This window comes from Marmota flaviventris, chromosome 1 (assembly GCF_047511675.1).
Source record: "Marmota flaviventris isolate mMarFla1 chromosome 1, mMarFla1.hap1, whole genome shotgun sequence".
In the NCBI taxonomy this organism is placed as follows: Eukaryota; Metazoa; Chordata; class Mammalia; order Rodentia; family Sciuridae; genus Marmota; species Marmota flaviventris.
Genome location: NC_092498.1, coordinates 157,104,324 through 157,120,870, shown reverse-complemented (window position 1 = coordinate 157,120,870; position 16,547 = coordinate 157,104,324). Strand labels below are relative to the sequence as shown.

The 16,547-nt window shown below is 40.1% G+C and overlaps 1 protein-coding gene across 1 annotated transcript in view; it reads right to left on the bottom strand.

Annotated features, from left to right (window-relative positions):
* Nucleotides 1-10,816, bottom strand: part of Cltcl1 (clathrin heavy chain like 1) — a 100,996-nt gene extending 90,180 nt beyond the window's left edge. The window contains exon 1 of the mRNA XM_027924307.2: nt 10,746-10,816. Within this exon, the coding sequence (XP_027780108.1) occupies nt 10,746-10,787 (42 nt within the window). The 5' untranslated portion in view covers nt 10,788-10,816. The remainder of the gene's footprint in view (nt 1-10,745) is intronic.
* Nucleotides 10,817-16,547: the final 5,731 nt, after the last annotated feature.

Sequence of the window (16,547 nt, the reverse complement as noted above, 5' to 3'; positions counted from 1 at the left end):
ATGATCCAGCTACACCATTCCAGATATATATCTGAAGGAATCAAAGTCAGTATACAATAGAGATATCTGCATACTCATGTTTATCGTGACACTATTTACAATAGTTAAATTACAAATTGAGCCTAGATGCCCATAAATAGATAAATGGATAAAGAAAATGTAGTATATATACATAATGGAGTATTATTTAAACATAAACAACAACAAAATCATGCCATTCTTATGAAAATGAATGGAACCAGAGATCATCATGTTAAGTGAAATAAGCCAGACTCAAAAGGCAAGTATCACATGTTTTTTCTCATATGTGGAACTAGAAGGGGGAAAAAAAAAAGACAACACAAAAGGGGGACTATTCGGAAAACAAAGGAAAGGCTACTGTAAGGAGAGGGTAGGCAGGGTAAGAGAAAGTAATAGGAAGGTACAATCTTCTCCCCTGAAATCCATTAGATTTGTGAACTCTTTGAAAAGAAAATCATGAATACTTGCAGTCGAAATGGGCTCACTTAAAAAGTCACACCGAATCAACCGAATCAATCTCACTTTGTTTCTTCTTTTTTTCTTCTTCTTATTTTTTTTTTTTTTCAGTACAAGGGATTGAACCCAGGAGAACTTAATCACTGAGTCACATTCCTATCCCTTTTTTTCATATTTTATTTAGAGACAGGGTCTCGCTGAGTTGCTTAGCGTCTTGCTAAATTGCTGAGGCTGGCTTTCAACTCGTGATCCTTCTGTCTCAGCCTCCTGAGCCACTGGGATTATAGTCATGTGCCAACCACCCAACTCAACCTCATTTTCTTGAAAGCAAAAGTAATAGAATAAAATTTCATTTCAATAAGCCATCTAGCTTAGGTCTGCTGAGGTAGCTTAAAGTAATTTTATAGACATTAAATTCTCATTGTAAGACTTTTATCTATGGCACCTTTATAGTATACAGAGCTTTGTTTGTATTAGTTTCTTCTCAAATTGAAAGTAAGGTCTCATCATTTGGATCCATTAAAACATTCAGCATTGGCTGGGGGATATAGCTTGGTGATATGGGACTTCCCTAGCATGCACAAGGCCCTAGATCCAATCCTCAATACCACACACAGACAAAAACAAAGGAAAAACTTTAGCACAGAAAAGCCCAAACAACACATGAAACAAAAGGCTCCTGGAATGAGATAGAGAGGCATGGAGCAAGCTTATATACAATCAGAAGTTCAGTTGAACCACACCCCATTGGCATAGACCATATGTATCACTGTCTATCTGATGCTGAGTCCCAGTACTCTGACTTTAACCATCTGCTAGTCAATATTTTGAACAATTACTGTGGTCAATCATTCCTCATATCAGGAATGATTTTATTATCTGCTAAAGGGATACTGTCAACATAAGAGGCCAACCTGAATAGGTCTGAAAGGACTATAAAATAAAAAAGATAAAATTACACAAATTCAAACAAATAGTACATTTGTGTTAAATATCAAAAAATAGGATCAAGATAGCCAGCCACAGTGGCACTAAAATAAAATGTCAATCAAATGCAGTATGAGCCTTCTTTGGATGCTAATTCAAATAAACCAAATAGATAAAATAATTGATACAAAAGAGAAATTTACACTGACAAGATACTGAATAACAATGAGGGATGACTTTTTTTTTAGGTGCAATAATGTTGTTAGAGTACATGTTAAAAATAAAAGTTTTAATGTACATTGATGGGTTAAAAGATGTAGTGGATACATATAACTGGATTATTACTTAGCCTTAAAAAGGATGGAAATTCTGACACATATAATTTCACAGATGAACTCTGCTATAGTTTTGTTACGAGATGTCTCACAAATTCTCATGTGTGAGACAACACAAGAATTTTCAGAAACGAAATGATCAGATTATGAGATATGACCTAATCAGTCACATGCAGGATTAACTGGGTGTAACTGTAGGCAGGTAGGGTGTGGCTGGAGGAAGTAGGTCACTGGGGATGTGACTGTGGGATTTATATTTTGTCCCTAGCAAGCACAGCTCTTTTTGCTTCTTGGTTGCCATGTCCTGAGCTGCTTCTCTGTTCCACACCTTTCTGTCATGATGTTCTGCCTTTCCTCAGGCCCAGAGCAATAGATTTGGCTGACCATACTCTGAATCTCTGAAACTATGAGCCAAAATAAACTTTTCCTCCTCTAGGTTGCTCTTGTCAGGTCTTCTAGTCATACTAACAATAAAGCTGAGTAAAATAAACTCTGAGGTCATTACACTGAATGGACAGTCAGTCACAAAAAAGACCAATGTTGCATGCATGAGTCCATTAATATGGGGTACCTAGATTAGTCAAATTCACAAAGACAGAAGAAAGAAGAATGGTGGTTACCAGGGACTTGGGAAGAGCAGGAATGGGGAGTCAGTATTTCAGTGTTGTAAGATGAAAAAAGTAAGGGAAATGGACAGTGGTTATGGTTATATGACAATTTGAATGGGTTAAGTGTACTGAATTGTACACTTAAAAATGGTTAAGACAGGTGAAGCTGGGATTTCACTGATATAGCACTTGCCTAGCATGTGCAAGGCCCCAAGTTTAATCTACTGCACTGTAAAAAAAATGGTTAAGATAGTAAGTTTTATATGTACTTTATCACAATAAAAGAAAGTGGAAAAAATAATCAAGAGTTCTCTTTTGGAGATATAGCCTCAAATAAGTAAGAATGAAATATGAGATCTGGAAATACCCTTGAAATAATCTGGTAGTGAGAAGGCACATAACTGAAACAGGTATTAGTAAGCAACTATTATCTTTTCAACCAATTCAAGTTTTTCCAGGATACAGAAGAACAGGAATGAAAGCTCTTTGGACAGAGCTGCACACTCAAGTGGGTCTAGGTTTTCTGTTATCATTTCATTCTCAGTTTAGGGATGTACATTGGTTTAATATTATGACATCCTGATCACTGCAAATATAACTGAGAATTTGTAATCCTGAAGAATTTGTATTCAATATGTTAGGTATAGTAGGTTCTAAAACATTAGTAGTTATTTTCCTTATCCAAGAGAATATATGCATGTTTATACCAAATATCACTGATACTTCCCAGAGAAGTAATTGCCCAAAGTTGAAGGTTTCTGTTTGTTCAGTTTTGGTTTTTTCCAGTACTGGGGATCAAACTCAAGGCCTCACACATACTAGGCAAGTACTCTGCCATAGAGCTGTATCTCCAGAACTTTTTATTTTCTATTTTAAGACAGGGTCTTGATAAGCTGCCCAGGTTGGTCTCAAACTTATAATCTTCCTGCTTCAGTTTCCCAAGTAGTTGAGATTACAGGTGTGAGGCACAGCACCCAGCTTCATTTTTTGAAAAAAATTTTTTTTCACTTTAACCAAGGATTTTGATCCCTAATATATAATAATTTGGGTAGGTAAACTAGCTACACATTTTAAATGGTCCATATACATTGAATTAACCAAAGGTGGAAAAGTCAAAAAAATTTTTTGAGTACTGGTGATTGAACCTAGGGGTGCTTTACCCCTGAGCTACATCCCTAGCCCTTTTCATTTTTGATTTGGAGACAGAGTTTCACTAAGTTACTGAGGCTGGCCTCAAACTTTTTTTTTTTTCAAAAAAATATTTATTTTTTAGTTACAGGTGGACACAATATTTTTATTTTATTCGTATATGGTGCTGGGGATCAAACCCAGTGCCTCACGCATGGTAGGCGAGCGCTCTACCTCTGAGCCACAGCCCCAACCCAGGCCTCAGACTTTTAATCCTTCTGCCTCAGCTTCCTGAGTAGCTGGGACTACAGGCATGCACCACCAATCATGGCTTGACAAGTCACTAACAGTTCTCAAAACCTACAATTAAATCAGATATGGTGTCCCAGGTTGGTCTCTCTCTCTCTCTCTCTCTCTCTCTCTCTCTCTCTCTCTCTCTCTCTCTCTCTCTCCTTCCTGGGTACCATGAGTTGAGCAGTTTTACTTTGGCACGCCCTTCTGCCATGATATACTGCCCCACCACAAGCCCAGAAACAACAGAGCCAGTCAACCATGGACTGAAACATTAGAAACCATAAGCCAAAATAAATCTTTACCTCTCTGAGTTGTTTTTCTTGGGTATTTTATCAAAGAGACAAAAAGCTGTCTAATATACTTTCCCAGCTTCATTCACTGCTTTGTCCTGCCTAGCACACAGATGTTAAGTAATCAGTACAGAAGATTCTTTTCTAGGAGTCAGATTCAGTTCATATACAGTTTCTTATGTTTTTATTCCAAATTTACCAACCAACTTTTCCTAGCTTAAAAAGGAAGCTCACTCAGTCAATGAGGGCCTATGAAGAATAATGATACTCAGGTATTTGTCAGAACTTACATTCTATATGTAGGTTAGTTTAGGGATAGTTAAATAATGACATTTATATAGTATTTTAAGAGAGCCTCTCTCAAGTTACATCCCTACAAGTTTTTTCTGTATTTTAAAACTAATGCATAAGACTCTATATTTATACCTGTTAAATGTCACCAGCTGGATTCTAGCCTGTCAAGATCTGTTTGGATTCTAATTTTGTCACTGAACTTTGCTGTCCCAGCTTTGTGACATCCTTCTTCAGCTAGCCAAAAGCGATGGTAATCTCTCTGGCACAGAGGCACCAGGAGGCCTTGAGCAGGAGAAACAGAAGAGAATGTGAGAGAAAAGACTGAAAGCTGTAGACTCAGTGAAGTATAGAGAAGAAACAATCAAGAAGAGCAGGGGCAGGCAAAGAAATACTTAAGAAGATGGGGTGACAGGGTTCCAAAAGTTATTGCCTGAGGAGTATATCAGTAAACAATTCTGTTGAACATATACTATGATGGGATGTAATCTTAAGGGAAGATCTTCACACTGTATTAAGTTATAAAATCAAAGGGCAGAAGAATAATATTTTTAATCATTTTTGGAAAGACACAGTGACTTCCTTAATAGGGACTTTCTCTGGTGAGAGGAAGCCAGAGGTTAAACAAAAAACTTTATTTTCAATTTACAATTTCTACTTGGGGCTCTTAGTCCCCAAGTGCATTACTTTAAAGCTTATTCTAAACTATGGCCCACTGCATAATCATAATGCTGAAATACCTGAGAAGTGAGAAGAACTTTTTTTTTTTTTTTAGTACTGGGGATTGAACTCAGGGGGCACTCAGCCACTGACCCACATCCCATTCCTACTTGGTATTTTTTATTTAGAGACAGGGTCTCACTGAGTTGCTTAGCACCTTGTGTGAGAAGAATTTTGACTAAAATTTTCCTAAGACTTAATAATTCTTTCAACTTAAAAACTCAAAATGTACTGGGAATCTCGTGCAGTTTAGGGATCAAAACATTTGAACATATTCTATGGCGATAATTTATTTTCCCCCAAAGGCCCCATTATTCAAGTTCATTAACTATTTGGTCACTCACAATGACATGGTAATGGGCACCTTCACAAGGCTCACCCTCCAGATACCCCAGCTGATGCAGGTGCCTATTCTTTGTTTGTAAATAACAAAGTCAGAGGGTAAATAACTGGCCAGTATGTATTTTCAATACCAGGAGCATCAGTCCATTTGTAGGCAAAACTTACCAACTTATACAATACCTTAAAAAAAGTTTTACATGGGTGTGCAAAAATTTTAGGACCCAATGAACCAACTACTGTCTTAGTATATAAACACCATTTCAAGAAATGAAGCTGGGGGGTGCAGTGTTGCCCACCTGTAATCACTCCTAGCTACTTAGGAACCCAAGGCAGGAGGATCACAAATTCAAGGCTAGCTGGACAGGTTAGCAAGATCCTGTCTTAAAACAGAAAATTTTAAAAAACAAACAAAAAATATGTGTGTGGGGGAAACTAGAGATGTAGCTGAGTGGCAGAGTGCCCCTGGGTACGATCCCCAGTATGGGGGAGGCAGAAATAACTACCTAATGGCAATGTAAACCAAACCAACTGGGTTTTGGGTACAGCTCCAGCCCATCTCTAAGAGATTCTGATTGAATAAGCACAGGTATTTTTGTGTGTGTGGGGGGGGAGGGTACCAGGGATTGAACCCAGGAGGGTACCAGGCACTCAGCCACTGAGCCACATCCTCAGCCCCTCTTCTTTTACTAAATTATTTATTTATTCTAATTTGTTATACATAATGGCAGAATGCAATTCATTTCATATTACACATATAGAGCACAATTTTTCAAGACACTGATTGTACACAAAGTATTTTCACATCATTTGTGTCTTCATACATGTACTTAGGGTAATGATGTCTAACTCATTCCACCATCATTCTTACCCTTTTGCTTCCTCCTTTACCCTATCAAAAGTTCCTCCATTCCTCCCTTACTCCCCCCTCCCTCCCACCCCGCCCATTGCCATTATGAGTCAGCATCCTCATATCAAAGAAAACATTAGTCTTTATTTTTTTTTTTTGAGATTGGCTTGCTTCACTTAGCATTATATTCTCCAACTTCATCCATTTACCTTCAAATGCCATGGTTTTATTCTCTTTTAATGCTGAGTAATATTCCATTGTGTGTGTGTGTGTGTGTATACACACACACACACACACACAAAAGTTTCCCTATCCATTCATCTACTGAAGGCTCAGCCCTTTTTTTGTATTTTATTTAGAGACAGGGTCTCACTGAGTTGCTTAGCGCCTCCCCATTGCTGAGGCTGGCTTTGAACTGGCAATCCTCCTGTCTCAGCCTCCTAGCCATTGGGATTACAGACGTGAGCCACTGCACCCAGCATCACAGGTATTTTTAAAGCTCCTGAGCATTCTCACATTCTTTCCGGGAGAGCAGCATAGATTAAGACCTGTGGTCATCATTCTCCCACAACTTACATAGTTCACCACATTATACCTTTTTAGAACATCACTGTAGTACATAGGGATAAACTACATAATTAAAGTTTTTTTTTTCCAGTGCTAGGGATCAAACCCAGGGCCTTGCATATGCTAAGCAAGTGCTGTACCACTGAGCTATGCCCCTAGCTCAAAACTTTGATGGAACACATTTTTGCTTTCTGTACATTGAGCTGTCCATTAACACAGGTTACAACCTTGAAGCTGCTTTTCCCTTTGCCTCAGTACTAGGGATTAAACTCAGGGCCTCAAAATGCTAAGCAAATGCTCTACCACTGAGCTACATTTCCAGCTCTTTTAAGTTTTTTATTTTAAAACAGGGTCTCACTAAATTTCCCAAGCTGGTATTGAACTTTTTCCTGCCTCAGCCTCCAGAGATTATAGGTATATGCCACTATGTCCAGCTGCAGGTGCTTTTTGATATAGCTGGGAAAAAACTATTTAGGGCTCATCATAGAACTTCTATACCACCAAATCATTCAGTTATTCTTCTTCTGAATCAAGGTGTACAAGTTTTAAGCCCTTCAGCTCTTTTACATGCTCAAACATCACAAACAGAAACTAGCTTCCACATCAGATATTTGAATATAACAACATTCCAAATCAGATATTTGAATATAAAACAAAAGTTTAAGTAGCACCTCCCTGGCCTCACAATTTAGTAGGGGAAATAAACAACTACAACCATGGGATTAGAGCTATTATAAAAGAAGCCCTAAAGGTGCTGGGCACAGAAGAAGGACTCCCAACCCTGACAAGTCAGATTCTGAAGAGTGACTTAAGCAGACACTTCCGGAAGGTTTAGTAGAAATAAGCTGGGTAATGAGAGGGTGAGGGGAAGAATGTGTTCTGGAAGGGACACAAAGGGAACAGCAATAGAGGTAAGCAGGTGATGGATCTGGACTCGGCAGAGCTTGAAAGGCTCAAATTAAAATGAGTCTGGCATTTTCATCCCAGAGGCAATGAACAACCCTCCCTGAAGAACTTTATGTAGATTCTCTGAGATTACTATGGCTATGTTCTAGGGAAAGGACCAAGGAAGGCAAGACCAGTGGGTGGACAAAGCTAGTACCCACCTCTAAGGTAGTAAAGAATGGTACAGTCTAGAGTGGTTGCAGTCATGATGACAGTGGTAGAAATGATGCCCACCCCACCCCACCCCACCCCCCAAAAAAAACAGGAGGAAGAGCCAATGGAATGGCATCTTAGCTTCCTGGCTGGAAACTGAGAAGCTACTTGGCAAGAAAGGGGAGACCCATTTCTGAACATGATTTGAAGAACCTGTTGACCCTTTTCCACTTTTCCAATAAGCACCAGCCATAAGGAAGAGCACAAGGACACAGTGCTTAAGTAAGAGTCAGATTCTATACAAAACTTTATATTTATTAAAACCTTCTCTATAAGAATTATACCTTTGACATGGGTTGGATATGGATTGAGTGTGTTCCCTGAAGGTTCACATGTTGAGGCTTAGTCTCAGCATGGTGGGGTTTTAAGGGTTGGAAACTAGTGGGAGGTCTCTGGAGGCTGCCTTGGGAAGAGATTAAGATAGTTCTAATGGAACCCTGAGTTAGTTCCTGTGAGGTTATTAAAAAAGCAAACCTCATTCCTGCTTCCTGTCTTGCCATGTGATCTCCCCCTCTAATACAATCCCACTACTCTGATGCCATCTATCATCAGGTCCTTTCCAGAGCCAAGCTGATGCCAGCACCATGTTCTGGAACCTCTAGAAACATGAGCTAAACAAATCTCTTTTCTCTATAAAATAGTTACCCAGTCTCAGGTATTTCATTACAGTAAGAGAAAAAGGACTAATACAACTGTTTACCCCTATTTTATAGACAAAAGGATGGAGGTACAAAATATGCACCCAAATTCACAGAGCCAGTAAGTACCTGTGTTTACTTATGGTATCTTTAGTATGGCCTTAGTTGGAGCTTTTAATGATAGCCTGCTATTAACTCTCATAAAACAGTCTGAGACTTATTAAAAACACATGGAGCTGAGTGCAATGGTGCATGCTTGTAATCCCAGTGACTCAGGAAGCTAAGGCAGGAGGATCACAAGTTCAAAACCAGCCACAGCAACTTAGCTTGGTACTAAGCAACTTAGTAAGACTGTCTTAAAATAAAAAATAAAAAGGGCTGAGAATGGTAAAGCGCCCCTAAGTTCAATTCCCAGTGAGAAACTCTGAAGGGCCAGTCAAGTGCAGCTGGGAAGTTTTGGAAAATGTGTGTGATGCTGGGAGTTTGAGTTTGTTTTTTATGAAAGGCTGGTCAATGACAGCGTGTTTTTTAAGGCTCAAATTAAAAATGGTTCTCACATTTTTATAAGGTAAAGAAAGGGGAAGAACACTCAACAGAGACTGGATGTGGCTCTGAAAATCTAACACACATATTATCTGGTCCTTTACAAAAACAATTTTGGAATCTCTTGTGGCCTTGGCAAGAACAGATTCAGGGAACCAGAATGGGGGTGGGGTACAAAAACCAGGCTGTCTGTTATTTAGGAACATAAAGAAATAATGGAGAGAAAGGTGGTTCTTTCACAATGTCTGGCTGTGAGGAAAGAGCTTCAAGAGGTCAAGGGGAGAGAAGAGGTTTGCTTTTTATGAGCACTGTTAAACACAAAAAGGAAGAAGTCCCTGAAAGAGAATGGATGAAAACCCCAGAAAGGGAAGCTGCTACTGAGAAAAGGTCCCTATTAAAGGGGAGGATATAGGATCCAGAACACAAATAAAACCCAGAACACCCTTCTGAGGTAACAAGAAGGCAGAAAAGGGTGTTAGTTTGCAGGCATGAAAGTGAACACATCCCAGTTTATGGCTTCTGCTTTCTCCAAGTTATCTGCTAGGAACAAGGCAGAACAGCAGGATCAGGGATTTACAGCACTATGTATTATGAAAACATGACCTGTGTGATGAAATCAACTACATTTGTCACTGTACAGCTTTGTAGTTAACAAAACTTGAGTCTGAATCTTGCTCTTAATAAATAAAGTGAGTTATTTAACATCTTTGAGTCTCTCTTATCTACAAAAGAATAAACAACACCAGCTTAAGAGATTCTAATGATTTGACTTAAACAACTCAGAATTAGAGCCTTTAGCTGAAACTCCCGCCCTACAAACTGTGAGAACTCTTTCCCTGTTACAGAAGCGATACAAGAGACATGGGAGTGAAGTGCTCTGAACTGTCCTCCGCTTTGTACTGAACCCTGTCCACACACTGGTGCCCGGTCCTTATTTTCCCCAAGCACAAATACATAAGGAGAACAAATTGGGACCTCATTAAAACGCCAAACTTTGGGAGTATTACTATATTCAAAAAAGCATTCCATGCCTAATTTTTCTCTTGGTTCACACATTTTTGACTATTTTCCCCCAGGGAGCCACCCTAGGGACAAAGACAGCCAACAGATGTAACTCAAGTAAAAGGGTAGCAAGACAAAGGAAGAAATTGACGGCTGAACACAGGATTTAAGAGATAAAGCTTGGAAAGTTACACGTGAAAGCTTTCTGCAAGGACAAAAGTGGGGCTTCTCGGCAGATTTCCAGTTCCCACCCTAGGAGTTCTCAGCGGTCCAGGTATCTAGGACCCTGTCTAATCGCCCTTCCGGGTACCGGCTTCAGCGACAACGCCTGGAGCCGGTCCAGACGTGTGGCCTCCGCGATCGGGGTCCGGAGATGTCCACCCGAGAGCCGAGGTCTGAGATAGCAGGTGAAGTCCCCTGTCGGTCAGCGGTTCAGCGGGGTTGAGGGCGCGGGGCAGTGCCTGGGGTCCAGTCGTCGCGCGGGGAGGGGGGCGGAGCGCAGCTGACAGAATTGGGGGTGCGACACTCTTCCCCCTCCCTGTGTCCGCCTGGCATTCGGCGCCCGAGCCCAACCTCACCTGGAAGTGCTCCTGGAAGCGGATAGGGAGAATCTGAGCCATGGTAGGCGCGGGGAAGAGGCAGCCCAGGTTCCCCTCTCGCGGACTGACCAGAGGCAAGGACCACAGCTGCGCAGGCGCACTGTCCCGGGTCGCTTAGTACCGTGCCCCTCCACGCGAGAGCCCTGCGCGGGATCCCTCCGCTCGCTGTGAGGGTCCGCGAAAATTATTCCGCGAGCAACCGGGATGCCAGCACTCTTGTAACCCCAGCGCGTCTTAGCTCGTCTGAGGTACCCCAGATCATATGCGCGGGAACGCGGATTGGTTTTTGGGCTACCCCCGACCGGTGTCCATACAGGTGTGTGAGGGCAGGTGGACTGCGTCCCCAGGGAATGCTGCCGAAGGTGTACCTCGTTCTAAGCTGCCATTAACCAGTGTCCAGAGTATGTGTGTGGGGGCTGGGGAGTGAGTGTGAACTACTCTCAGCAACTTCTAAGGGAAAGTTTTCCGGAGAGAGAAACGAAGTTTTTACACTGCCCTTGCCTAGAGCGAGCTTTCCTCCTGTAGAGAAGGGGCAGAGATGTTTTATTCTACTTCAAACTCTGAGCTGTTGTTTTCAGGGCCGCTTTTTATTCAGGCAGAGGAGTGACATAAACATGAAAAGAGTATCAATGCTGAGATCATCCAGTAGCAGCTAACCAAACAACCTGGACTGCATGAGGTTGCTCAACAGTAGTAGTAGGGAGCAGGTTGGAAACTCGACCCCACACCTGGTTTGCCCAGGGGTCAGTATTTTTCTTGAGGCAGCCCAGCATTTGAAGATGTGCATTGCATGCAGATGACTAAGTTGCTTAAAAGATGTTTGTCAGGAAAGGGAAGACTTTGGCATTCAGCATAGGCACTGCTGCGGTGTAATCAATATCCCTCTACCACTTTACAAAGAGACAGGGGTAAGTTTATATGACTTTGGATATGGCAGTGGTTTCTCAGATATAAGACCAAAGAACAAGGAACAAAAGATAAAAAAAAAATTCTGGAAACTTTAAGAGATGAATGAAGTCCACTGTCAACAATACAATTATTTCCACAATAGTTTGACTATCTAGTAGCCTAAAATGTTAAAGAATAGAATGGAAGGTTCACTTTCAAATTAAAAATCTCTAATCTGATGTTAGTCAAGATCTCTGCAGGTTGCTCTTCAACATCTGTGGTCTTATCTCCTAACAAGAGAGCTGACTTGCTGTGGGTAGTAGTACATTTCCCAAATTTATTTTGACAATAGTGCCTGTGACCCTAAGTACCCATTTCCCCAGGGCTTTTTCTTTTTTCTTTTAGGTGGGGGGAGGGGTCAAACTAAAAAGTTATATCTTAAAAGAATTTTAAGAATACTGTTGTAAAGCAGAATGACGAGATTGTCAATAAATCAGGACCTCACCCAGTGTCTGTACTTGGCAAGGAATAAAATGTCCCAACCTGAAAAGGATGTTAATATTTTCACAACTGGTGAGTAACTGGCCAGGTAATCCTGAAAAACAAAATGAAATGAAACAACCCTCAAAACAAAACAAAAATTCTTTAAATCCTTTGTGCTGTTTTATCTTTATAGGAGAAACGGTGAGCTCCTACAACTCAGTAAAACCAACAACCAAATAAAAAACTGGGCAAAATACATGAACAATTCATTAAGAAGAAATGAATGATGTTAAACATGAAAAATATGCCCACCCTTACTCATAAACCAAAGGCAGATTAAAATATTGTTTATATATAATATAGATAATATAATATATAGCTGGGTGCAGTGGCACATGTCTATAATCCCAGTGAATCAGGAGGCTAAGGCAGCAGGATCACATGCTTGAAGCCAGCCTGGGCAACTGAGATCCTATCTCAAAATTAAAGAAGGCTAGGGATGTAACTCAAGTGTTAGGAGTGCTTGCTTACTACATAGGAGGCTCTAGGTTCAATTCCAGTATCAGAAAAAAAAAAAAAAGAAAGAGAAGGGAATGATAAGAAAAGAAAGGACAGGGGTAAGTATATATGACTTTGGATATGGCAGTGGTTTCTCAGATATAAGACCAAAAGAACAAGGAACAAAAAATAAAAAAAATTCTATGCATTATAGGACACTATCAAGAATGTGAAAAGACAAATCGGATAAGGAACTTTTATCGAGGATGTATTTAAAAATTCTTAATGATAAAAAGACAACTAAATTTGAAAGTTGGAAAAGGATCTGAATTGATTTTTCTGCAAATAAGACATACAGTTGGCCAATGAAAATATATTCAATATATTCAATGAAAATATATTCAATATATTCATAGAGAAATGCAAATCAAAACCACCAAAAGATACCACTTTACTCTCACCAGGATGACTTCAGTAAAAAATTATAAATACTGGCAAAGATGTGGGACAATTAGGACCCTTATACACACTGGTATGAATGTAAAATACTGCAGCCACATTATAAAGCAGAATGGTAGTTCATCAGTTACTTAGTCACCATATGATTCAATGTTTGGATCTGGTATGTCCCCCAAAGGCTCATGTGTTGAAGATTTGGTCCTCAATGCAGCAGTGCTTAGAAAACTTTGGGAACTGACAGAATCATAAAGGCTCTAACCTCATCAGTGGATTAAAACAATTATATTTTCATAAATTGATGGCATTATTGGGAGATGATGGAAACTATCAGACGTGGGTCCTAGTTGGAAGAAGTAGGTCACTGTGGACGTGCCCTGAAAGGCTATGTCTTATCCCTGACCACTTCCTTGTTTTCTTTCTGCTTCCTAGTTGTCATGAGGTAGACAGCTTTGCTCTGCTGTGCTCTTCCACCATGATGTTCTGCCTCCACCCCAGGTCCAAAGCAATAGCCAACCATAGTCGGAAACCATGAGTCAAAATAAATCTTTCCTCCTTTAAGTTGTTTTTCACAGGTATTTGTAAACTGCAACAAAAAGCTGACTGATACACTGAGCAATTCCACTCTTGGATATGAAATCAAGAAAATGAAATCATGTCCACAGAAAAACTTATACAGCACCATTATGGATAATTGCCCAAAGAGAGAAACAATCCTGATGTCTATCAACAGGTGACTAGATATGCAAATGTGGTATTCCATACAATAAAATATTATTTGGCCATAAAAAGAAGTAGTGATACATGCTACATGAATAAACCTTGAAAATTATGCCAAACTGGATGTAGTGGTACATTCCTGTAATCTTAGTGACTTGGGAGACGAAGGCAGGAGGATGGCAAGTTTGAGACCAGCTTCAGCAACTTAGCAAGACCCTCAGCAACTTAGTAAGCCCATCTCAAAGTAAAAAATAAAAAGAACTGGTGATGTAGCTCAAATCCCCCAGTACACACACACACACACACACAAAGAAAGAAACGTAAGAAACCTGTCAGAGAAGACCACATATTCTAAGATTCTGTTTATGTGAAATATCCTGAATAGCCAAGTCTATGGAGGTGGAAATTGATTGGTGGTTGCATTGGGATAATGGGAATGGGATATGACAGATAAAAGTGTTATGAGCTCTTTCTGGAGGTGATGAAAATGTTGAAGGAAAAAAATTTGTCATCCCTCTTTCTCCTCTCCTTTGGTGACTCCAATTCCCTGTATATTGGACTATTTGAAGTTATCTCATAGTTCTGATATTTTTCTTTCTTTTGGAATTTTTCTGTTTCAGAACATTTCTATACCTTTAAGTTCACTAATCTTTTTTCCCTGCAGTGTCTAAAGTGTTGTTAATCCTATCCCATACATTTTTCATGTTAATGATTAGTTCTCATGTCTAGAAGTTCAATTTGTGTCTTTGCTAAGTTTTCCCACATCTCTATATAACTTTTGGAACATAGGAGTAGTGTTGTAATCTCTTTAAATGTCTTTCTTTGCCAGTTCTAACATTGGTTCAAATTTTGGTTCAATATGGACTGAAATTATTCTTTTTGGATCATCTTCCTGCTTCTTTGTATGCCTTGTTATCTTTGTTTGGATGATGGACATGGTTAGCTTCATCTTGTTGGATGTTGCATATTTTCATGTTCTTATAAATCTTTAAGCTTTGCTTTGTAATGGAATTAAGTTATTTGGATTCTTTTGGGTTAAATGGATCTTCGTGTAATTATTTTCCAATACAGAGACAAAACTTTCTTGAGTATTATATTTCAAGCCTGTGAGTTATGAGCTTTTCTAGTCTGGTTACTAGCAACAGGCGATTTTCACTTTTTTTTTTTTTTTTTTAGATTGTTCTTTGTTTGGCCTCAGCAGTTGTTTCATATGGTAGTTTCCTCAGGTGCTTGCACTCTTCAGTACTCAGCTGAATACTCAAGAGGGCCTTCTCTACAGATTTTTAAGGTTCTCTATGGAGCTCTCTCTTCTCTGGTGTTTTGTCTTGTAAACTCTAGCTGCCTTGGTCTCTTGGATTCTCAACTCCATTTCTTCAGCTCAAGTGTTGGCTGGGTTCCACTTCACTTTATTGTGTCCTGGAAACCCTCTCTCCAGGTAGGAAGCTGGGGCAATTTTGGGTTTGCCTTGTTTCCCATCTGTCTTTTTTTGGTGGTACTGGAGATCAAACCCAGGACTTCACACATGCTGGGCAAGAACACTACCTCTGAGTTACACCTCCGGTCCCCATTTCTCTTTTTTTGATATCCAGTCTTGAAATCATTGTTTTATTTATGTTGATTGGGTCACTGGTTGTTTCAGGCAGCAGGGTAAATCTGATCTGATCTGTTATTTCATCTTGGTTGGAATTGGAAACTGACCAGTTTTTCTCCCTCCTCTCCAAAGAGTTGTAGTAAAAACACAATTGCCAACGTTTACTTCAAGGGAGCATTTTCTAAGTGATAGGACTTTGCCTACATGATCCATTTGTCTTTATAATTATGTAGGCTTTCTTAATCTCATCTCTGTTTGATAGCTGAAAAAAATGAGGCCCAGGTTTTTACTGGTTTAGATCTCAGGCCTGTTGGTCCTAAGGCTATGTATATCCTGTGGCTTCACAAAATTCTCAAATGTTGTCTTGTTTTAGTTGCCAGGGATGCTGCTTGACCAGTACAGTAGCATCTTCCTCAAAGAAAAGCTCCTCCACTTGCAGCCTGCCGATGTCCTTGAATCTCATCTAGCCATTTAATATCAGAATGAGAGAAGGAATGGGATGGCCCCTAGGCAGGGAAGCAGCCAGAGAGGAGATGTCAAAGGTCAGAATCACCAGGCCTTTTGATTCCAAGACCAGGGTTCCTTACCTAGACTCAGAATCACACACAGCTGGCAAGGTACTGGGGGTGGGGGGTGGGGGGAGTGTGCAGCCTTACCTGTGTTTGAAGATTCTGTAATTTTAACTCCTTTCCCATGGATCAGCATCTTGTCCACTTTCTAAGAAAATTCCAGCTTTCCTGATAATTTTTAATTATCGATTACAATAAGTACACTCAACTTTGTACTTATTGTTTCATGAAATTGGCTAAGCAGTCATCTCCAGTCCTTGGTACCCAGCATGATCGGGACCTGGGGCACAACTAGGCTAGAACCAAGAATCAGAATGCCTCATTTGGCAGATGACACGTGCAAGGTGGCCCACTTGCTAGCCCCAGGCCAGCTTTAGGAGCTACACCACCAGAAAAGTGACTTCCGTACTGAGAAATGAATTTATGCGTGGGGGGTGGAGATCAGATGAAATCAAAGGATCCTTTCAAGTTGAGATGTTTTCTCACTGCCTACTTCTTAGGAGAAAGATCCACAGTGGGGGAAGGAAAGTGGACATCAGAAGGAAAAGGAAGGGGAAACCACAATAATTTGGTATC